The following is a 9,856-nucleotide window of genomic DNA, read 5'->3' on the forward strand; positions in this document are numbered from 1 at the left end:
GAACCACAACAACAGACACAGTCGTACCCGGACGCTTGCTTCTCATCAGAAACAAGCAGAGCAAAAAGACAAACTTATTTTTCCAACCACTCATCTTTAAAACTACTAAAAACTGTCGAACACTCTAGAGGAAATGGAAATATCCTGGAATCGTACAGTAAAACCTATTTTATGGTAAGCAAAGGTTCATTGAGCTTGATGTCAATTATGTCCATAAATCTTGAAAATCATACAAATACTATAGGAAACTGTTCAGAATAAAATAAAAACAAAGTGATATTTAGAATTATAAAAAATAAAGATCATTAAAAATGCTACATTTGTGGTGGGTACTCGAGTTTTATTTTTCCTTAGGTTTTTTTTTTTTTTAAAAGAAATTATGACATAAAAAGTCTAAGTTGCATTACAGGGTGAATTATCTATGTCCAGATAAATAAACACACAAGACTAGAGTTCACAGCTGAGATGCTCTGCTGGCCAGGCTCACACTGGACATGAGAGGGTGAGGCACTGCTGGATGCATTCGTTGATGTGATTCATTACAATTTTTACAGCGGCCACTAAAATAGCAATAGTAATGCCATAATACTAAAGAAGATACTAGAAATGTAGAGACTAGATAGCTTCATTTCTTTAATATTCTGTTGACTGATCACTCTGATCTCCAAACTACATTTTTACTGCTAAAAACCTGTTTCGAAGACAAGTCACAATTTTAAGAGGTACTTACCATCCATATGACATATTGATTAATATAATCAGGATCACTGAGTTGATTTATTAATGGAAGAAGAATTCCTCGTGCAAGGATTTCCTAAAAATAAAATTAAAAAACAGACAGCTCAATTGTCTTCTCAAATCTAACCAGCATAAATTTTCTGAAACTACAGTAAGTTATGGAACATGGAATCACTGCATTATCAAAGGTGTGCTACCACGCCCACGCTAATCAGCGAGATAAAAGTATCAATACCAACTGAAACGCATCCCTAGGAGGCCCACACAGAAGAGGGAGCCCATGCCTGATACTACCTGGAGGGCCAGGAGCCAGAGGGTACATGGCCCAAAGACCAAGGATAAAAGGAAACACGACTGGCTAAATAAATAAATAAAATAATGAAATAAGTCCTAAGGATACTCTGCTATACTTGTAGACCAAAGCCCAGAATAACTGTCATCAGAGAGGCTTCATCCAGCAAATGATGGGAGTAGATGCAGAGACCCACATTAGATGGAGGTGGGAGAGAGAGATTGACAGGAGTGGAGAGGGGAAACTGAAGTCAGGGTGTAATATATGAGATAAGAATGGATAATAGATAGACAGACAGACAGACAGATAGAACAAGCCACAACACTATGAAAACCAGAGGGGAATAAAAAACAGTAAAAGAACACCTCTGGAATATTAGTATTTGTGTGAATTTTTAAAAGACAAAGTATTATATAAAGGTCTGTATGGATCCAAGCATCTATACAAATGTATTTTATAAAACGAGAAGTCACTCATCCCTTTCACAACTGTCCACCTCAAGTGATGAGACAGACAAGCACCAGGTGGGGTCAGCACTGGCTACATCCTGGCAGCTGGTATACAATGTCTTCTCTATCTGACTATTTTCCCAATAAAAAACGTGAAAAGTAAATGACAAAATCTACTCACATACTCTACATACAGTCCCATTTTTAGCAGTTTTTATCACCTTATCTATTAAAACTCTGTCTTCCTCCTAATGTCTTACTAAAGAATCAATTATGCTTTGTGTCTTTCACACCATGCATTTCCATCCCATTCATTTCCCCGGCCCTTTGTATCTACTCTGCCTTTGTAACACGCCCCCAACAAATAAAATAAAACTTCAGAGGAAAAAAGGAAAAGAAAGAAAAAATAGTGAGTCACACAGTAAATTCTTTTATCCATATACCTGTACGTGCAAGTGTTCACTGCAAACAATAAATAAAAATGGAAAAAATAAAAACATAAAATTTGCATATTAAAAAATACTCTGGGCAGCTGCGGGATATCCCAGAGGAGTGTCAGTGAGGATCCAATGATGTGATGGTATACACCAGACCCAGGACTCACTGATGGACAAAATGATATACTGTGTGACACACTCAGGCTCCTAATGCCAGAAGGACGGATGGAGAGGTGTTGGAGAGGTGGGAAAGATGGAGAAGCAAAGAGAACTTTTTGGGTTTTATCTTCTTTGTTTGCCTGCTTGCTTTGGTTTGATGTTTTCAAATTTTCTTTTGCATAGCACTGTAGGGGTAAGGGAAGGATATGGGGACATTGGAAGGTGAACAGAATCAGTGTGCATGATATGAAATTCCCAAAGAATCAATAAAGAAATTATGCTTTTAAAAAAAAGACTCAACTATCCCACTAAGTCTGCCCTGATCCTTTTAGCTAAAAGGTTTTCCACGTCCAAGTTTCAAACACATCTGTATAGGTTAACAGAGAGTCATCTATAATAGTCAAGCTTGTAGTCATGTTAGTTAGATTTTTGAGATGTACAGAGATGTATAGGGATTTTTCAAATCTTTCAGAGACCTTCAGCATATGGTATTTAAAGTGTTTTAAGAATTTAGGATGTTTCATGATAGTGAGACACATCTGCTCTTGGCAGCACTAAGAGGAAGATGGGCATTGAAGAGGCTCCTTATGGAGCTTGTTAGCCATTTGGACAAGAAACTGCTCTTGCCTGGACTGCTAGTTGGCATGCTATGTGAACTGAACATGCAGGACCCACAGAGAAAAGACTGCTGAACTTGCTTAAAGGTAAGACAATACTTTGGGGTTCCTGCTTCATGAAAGAGTCTGCAAGTGACTGACAAACTGCCAATATAGACAGAACTATCTTTGAAATTTCCTGCTTCATGGAAAAGACTGCTGGATACTATGGGCCTGTAGGCTGAAGATGGATGTCCTAATGGTACAAAAGAACTTTGGATGATTGTCCAGGCAGCAAGATGTCTCTGTCAACTCTATAGAGTTTTGGAAATTGCTTACAATGAACTTACTGTTAAGAAAGAAATGGGTTAAATTAAGATATAAGTGTTAGCCAATAAGAAGTTAGAGCTAATGGGCCAAGCAGTAATCTAACTATTTCAGTTTCTGTGTGATTATTTCGGTTCTGGGTGGCCGGGATGAACAGCAGCTCCCTCCAACACAGCTATGCCTGCATTTATTGTGTTTGTGTCAGCACTTTCTCATCATGTCTTACATCTCTGACACCGCAGCACTACCTAGAAACTGGTGTGTAAATGGAATTCCTTAACTGACCTAGCTACTTACTTTATATTTACCAGTCCTCTGCGATGTTTAAGTCCAAGATGGGCATTTATTTACATGAATGACAATGAAGGCTTAAGAACTTAGGACTGATGCTACTAACACAGAAATTTTTAGTGGCATAACCATTCCTTGATGCATGTGATATGTTGTCATCAAAATTCATTTTTTGAGAATACTGGTGATGTTAACTTAATATTCACTTTCCTAACTAAAAGCCCAATTGATTCTCTTGGCAGATCTCTAGTTTATCAGTACCATTTGTTTTCATATACACATAAATATAGTCATATATATGTTTATATAACACACAAAGACGTCTGTCTTTTTCTTTAAAGAAATATTTTGTATAATCCTGCATGAATAAACAGTTTTGCCAACAGCTATTACCCCAAGATAAATTAATAATTTTAACAAGCAGTAATCCAGGCACCAGTAATTTCTAGAAATTGAGATTCTTTAGAGTTCTAGATTGTAAGGAATATAGTCAATTTCTAACTTTTTGTTTCCTTATTTTACTTCTAAGACAGGATCTCAAGAAACAGAGGGTACCTCAAACATTCTATGTTGATGTTGTATTCCCCTCTGCATGCTATGAATATGTTTATTAGCATTGGTTAATGAAGAATCTGCTTTGGCCTATAGCAGGTCAGAATGTAGCCAGGCTGGAAGAGAGATCTAGATAGAGTAGGTAAAATCAAGGAGAAAGATGCCAGCTACCAGCCATAACCTTACTGGCTGGCCACTGCCTCATGGTAATACACACATTAATGAAAATGGGTTAACTGAAGATGTGAGACTTAGATAATAAGAAGCCTGAACTAATAGGCCGAACAGTGTTGTAATTATAGTTTCTGTGTTATTATTCAGATCCGAGCGGCTTGGAAATGAAAGAGCAGTCTCCATCTACTCTATGTAGCTGAGGATGACCCTCAATGACTAATCCTCCTGCCCACGCCTCCTAATGTTCGATACTAAAGGCATGAGCCACAATACTCTTTTTTAAAAATATATTTCAAATTTCTTTCTTCAAATTCTGTTTCTGACCCACATGTTCAAATTTTAAAATTGAATTTTAAGCAGAAAATTCAATCCCCAAAATCATTTTTCAGAGTTTCTTTTCAAAATAATAGATTGAAAATAACTGTGATATTAGGCTTATTATTTTTTAAAAAAAATCAGTGCAGTAGTCTTAGAAAATTACTATGGTCTTTGAAACTCTCCTTATACAATCTGGCTAGTCAAAGTTTGTTACAGGACTCTACTGTAACCTGCAATCCATGCAGCACCACAGCAGGTAGCCTCTGGCTTGCAGTTCTGAGTTTAAGACCCCACATTCCTCTCACTTTTTTATTACATATGTAGGAGTGCACACACAGAAGCACACAACTCAGCACTTGTAGAGAGCAGAGGAAAACCTGCATGGTCTCCTCCCACTGTGTGGGGAGAAATACTTGCATGGTCTTTCCTTCCACTGTGGGGGCTCTGGAGACTAAACTTAGATCTTCAAGCTTGGTGGCATTTCCCTTTACCCAGTGAGCCTTCTTGCTGGCCTAAGACCTCAAATTTCTAAAGGACTGCCCCAAATGCCAATATGAAAACCTGACATAAAGTTACTAAAGCCAGGACTCCTTCAGTGAATAAAACACAGAATGGAGACAATGAATATCCATTTAAACAGCAATTACCTCAGACAAATACTGCATTGATACAATCTATGCAACAACAACAACAAAAATCAATACACCAGAAAGAGATTTTAACCTATTATTGAACCTAAGCAAAATATCTGCTGTAAAAGTTTGAATTTAAATACTGAGAAAGAAAACTGGCAAAGGACGAAAAGTGCAATGAACAAAACCGACTGGTTGAATGCAGTGTTGTAGTATACTAGATTTGACCAAAAAGGATGAAATCTGGCCAAAAAGCAATCTATAGTGAGACAATGGCTGACTACCTTCCTACATATTTTTAAACAGAAGCTTCACTTCACGACACAGCACCTCCATTCTTGACTGTGCAGGAGCACGCAAGCCACAACCAGCAGGGGAGCCGCTGGTTTGGAACTGCTATGTACCACACACTGTGTTAACCACTAGACTCACAACAGTGTAGATAAATAGTAGGCATGGCCTCAGTTTACAGTTCATTATGGAGAAAAACACCAAGTTAATAAACAATAAAAAAAAATTATCACTTAAAGGGGATAAATACTAAGAAGGAAAAAACTAGGCACTGTCTTCAGTACAGGGAAATACAAAGGAACTTGAAATTCCTTGGTCACAAAGGAATCTCTAATGAGGGATACTGAGACACAAAACTGAAGATGGTAAGGCTAAGAGAGTAACAACATCATTCTGAGTAAGACCAGCAAAGGCATGACACAACTATCGATGAGGGAAACAAAAAATGGTACTTCTTGGGGAGAAAATCTGTGTAACTAGAGCTGACTGGTGACGGAACTTTTATCCTCAACTAAACTCTAGCTGCTTACTTGAGCCATCTTCCAAATTAAACCTCAACCTTCCTTCATCTTTGTACCTTACATTTTAACAAGAATCCACCCAAAGGAGTTTAGCCATAACGTTCTCTTCCGCACTCTTGGTGTCTCATCATCCTGGCCCGTCTCCAACAAGAATCCTAATGAGCTGTCTACTACAAACCCTGAGACTTACAAAGGTGACTTGCCTGCATGATGAGCTGGTGCAATCGATAATGGTGAAAATATTCTAGGTACAGCCAATCACTTTCTAACTGGATTCAAGACTGTCTGTGTGAGATTGGAACCCACACCTGACACTGGTAAAAGGGACAAGAACCTGAGAGTAGACAGATCATGGCTTAAAGGGAAACCTACTACTGTCCTGCTAAAGGAACGTAGCGGTAAAGTGACTGCTGATGGCATACTGTTATACCCTGACCAGAGAAGATTCTTGTTGCTGTGGAGTGGAATTAACAGAGACTCATGACTGATAGTGTGCAGAGACTGAGTCTTTGGATCACTCATCTGTAAAAGTGGTGTTTTCACCAATCCCTTCCCCTCAGAGCTCAGGGAGCTATGCAAAGGAGGAACAAAGGATTCTAAGAGCCAGCGGTAATAGATGACTTCAAGGAAACATCTTCCAGCCACAACAGGACTCACATTTGAACTCAGAGACAAGACAGCGTACATGAAACCTGCACAGGTTCCAGACAGACGGGGTTCCAGCACTGAGAGGGGTAAGCACACACAGCATCCCACCTCTAACCAAGAAGCTGTCTGTAACTGATGCCACTGCAAAGAGAAAACCACTTTTCTCCAGTGGAGTGTCACTGATGATCTATCAGCCACACTTCAGGGAGGGCACCACGCCTGGGAAGAGTTGAACCACAAAGAACAAACTCAGCAGGATGTTGCGGACTTTTTGTTCGGCATGTTTTGTCACGATGGACTTTGGTGTGATTTTCCCTTTTGTGGGATTTTTCTGTGTTCCTTGGTTTTCTTTTGTTTTGTTTTGTTTTGAGAGAGACATAAAGAGGAACATAAAGTTGGGTGGATAGAGAGGTGGGGCAGAACTCAGAGAGGAAACGATGAAAATATATTGCATGAATCGTTTTTCAATTAAGAAGAAAAGTCCATCTGCATGATAACCAAATATTAAAGTTCCTAGCTCTAAGGCAGCTCTCAAAGTATTGGCCAGTGACTTCTGGAGAATTCAGAAAAGATCCCCAAGTTCATTTCTCCCATTCAAATACTAACCAGGCCCAACCCTGCTTAGCTTATGCGATCAGACAAGATTGGGTGTGTTCAAGGTGGTATGGCCATAGACCCAAAATCCTTTCTCAAAGAATGAGCTGAGCCAAAATCCACTTTCATAATGATACCAAGCCCTTATTTACATTGGCACGCTCATGGGACAAGAAGGCATTCAATGATGTCACTGACCTACCAGCTAATGATCTTCTGCTTTAAAATTTGTTTTTGTATTTTATGACACATACTTATTAAAGATGAAGAATCACATTTTAAAAAGCTCCTCAATGTTTCCATTATTCTGAAGTTTAACTGGGTCTCAAGGCCAAAGATTTTGAGAACTACTGCTCTCAGTTCCCTTACATCATTATTGGGTATGAGTTTACGCTTACCCTGACAAAGTATCGCATGATCTTGTTCTGGAAATCTCCAGGAGGTAGCAATAAATATAATAAAACCTCACACAAATCCCTTAGGAATCCTAAAAACAGAAAAAGTAGCCATAATAACATTAGAAAATCTAAAGTCTCTACCTACTCTTATATAAGACACAGTTTTAAAAGGCTCGTGTTCATAACAGCTTCCTGCTTCAGTACTTACACATCAGCATTCACTAAATTGCTGTCACTGCTCTCCAAATAGTTACTACTCACTAATCAAACTCACATCAGTCTGAGCCAGGTTTATTAATCATGAGAAACTTTAAAGACAAAATTGTTTTTCTCTAAGAGAGCTTTAAATATACAATATACTTTTCATTTCTATTATGTATTACTTCTGCATACTTAGAAGGTTCCTATGCACACATTCAGGAAAAAGAACCACTTCTACAGTCGCAGATGTGTGAACACTGCAGGATGAGCTCCTCCAGTCTACTCATTTAAGAAAGCTCTCCCATGCAAGTTCTTCACAGCACTGTAGGCACTTGTTCTTTAACTATGACTTCACACACCACTAATCAACTGGTGGTGAAAATTAAACTTAATAACAACTATAAACAGGAAACTATAAAGAAGAAAAAAGGGGAAAGAAAATAATAGAAAAGGCAAGAAAATAGTTTAGCACGTTCCAAACCTGAAGAAAAGCAATGCTTCCTTGTGGTTATTCCCACACAGACACTTCCTGGGAAACAATTTAATAGCTAATCCCATTGGTAAAATTACATTCCAAATAGTAAAGATCTAATTGTGGACTAAACTAAAATTAAAACAAAAAAAAAAAAATCAAGAGAGAGCAAAAATTATCTAACTTCCCACCAAGTGAAATTTTATTGAAACAACAAGAAACACTTATTCCAGTAACTAGTAACATAAAAATAGCACATAATAATCTAAATATTTTATTTGAAATTAATTAGAAAAGAGTTTAGGGAAACAGGTATACTCTTAGGGTATAGATAATAAATTGAAGAACCAGAAATTACTCTAATTCTTAAAATGTTAAGCGTTCTGCTGTTTAAAAGGTAAGCTTCAGGATGAGAAACGTACGAGGAGGCTACGTGTAAGAGTTACAATAAAGTCGTGTCTTCTCTCTGCAAGCTGTCTTGTGAAAGAACAACGCCACCTAAGATTTGTCCTGCTAACTTGCCTCTAACCTGAGACTGTTCACAAAAGAGCTATATTAAAAATTAAACCTTCTTCATCTTTGGGAGAAGTGCACACTAGGTCCCGGCAAACATCCTTCTCCATTTCAACTTCAACTTCAAAAAAGGTCTCCACCAGATCCTCTGCTGTACCTAGAACAACAAGGAGCAGCTGAGAATGTGCAAAGAAAAACGACTGTTAAATCCTAACATTCAAATAAAATGAAGTCAGTACCTTTGACTTGATCATCTTTCTCTGTTGCTCTCTGCTGAGCCTTTCTGAATACTCGCAGGTGAGTGCCAAAGTCATCAACAATGCGTGTAGTAAAATAAGGCTGCCAGTCTATTTCTTTTGACCTTATAGAAAAAAACATTAAATCATTATATAAATGCTTTGCAGACACGAGTCAGACTCCCTGGAGTTTCAGGCAGCTGCAAGCTGTCGTAGTGGTAAGAAGCAAAGGTCCTCTGCGAGATCCTCCAGCTCCTCAGGCTCAGATTTTGTTCCTTTCATATTTTAATGTTTATACCTTAGATGTTCCTACTTAAGACTCTGAGTATATCAGCTCTTATTTCACTTAGTCTTCTGACAATATATTTTAATTAGTATCAAAAGGCATAAAAATACAATTTAAATTCTTAAAAACTGGTCAAAATATTAAAAAAAATAGTAAAAAAAAAAGGTGCCCATAGGTACATCTTATAATTTCTCACCTCAGATACAAAAATACCTGAGAGATTCAGAATGTTTCTATCTGCTTAGGAATATTTCAAACACTTCTTGGTTTCTTCTGAATCCATTCTAAATTTTCTACTCTTTTTTCTTACATATACTAACATTTTAAACTATCACCACTAAATAACAAGACATATAGAACCACTGGGCTAAAAGGTCATGATAAGTATAACATGTATAAAACTCTTCAGAATACAAAATGTTGAATATGAATCTTATGAAATCATTTAGTGCTCTATCTCAACAGCAACAAACTTCAAAAAACATTTTAGTAACTAGTCAAACAAGTAAGAACAGCACATAATTCTGTTAATACTTTCAGGAGTATACCTAGGACAAACAAAGTAAGATTCTGGGCCACAAGAGAACCCAGGGCAATGGGAACAGAGAGAACACATTCATTGACCCCTGGCGATACATATGCAATGAACAACTTGTGGAGTTGTTGGCTGGCCCTCTTTATTTATTTTCTATCAGAGGCTTTGCATTGTAGTGAATAAACCAGTATTAACA

At 37.7% G+C, this 9,856-nt stretch overlaps 1 protein-coding gene across 2 annotated transcripts in view; it reads right to left on the minus strand.

Moving 5' to 3' along the window:
* Snx13 (sorting nexin 13) overlaps positions 1 to 9,856 on the minus strand; it is a 97,709-nt gene that overhangs the window by 40,276 nt on the left and 47,577 nt on the right. For both annotated transcript variants that reach the window (XM_013347853.2, XM_005343855.3), the window contains exons 6-9: positions 8,843 to 8,964; positions 8,659 to 8,760; positions 7,418 to 7,506; positions 731 to 814 (exon numbers count right to left, since the gene is read on the minus strand). In XM_013347853.2, coding sequence (XP_013203307.1) covers positions 731 to 814; positions 7,418 to 7,506; positions 8,659 to 8,760; positions 8,843 to 8,964 — 397 coding nt within the window. The remainder of the gene's footprint in view (positions 1 to 730; positions 815 to 7,417; positions 7,507 to 8,658; positions 8,761 to 8,842; positions 8,965 to 9,856) is intronic.

The sequence above is a fragment of the Microtus ochrogaster genome, chromosome 1 (assembly GCF_000317375.1).
Source record: "Microtus ochrogaster isolate Prairie Vole_2 chromosome 1, MicOch1.0, whole genome shotgun sequence".
Lineage (NCBI taxonomy): Eukaryota > Metazoa > Chordata > Mammalia > Rodentia > Cricetidae > Microtus > Microtus ochrogaster.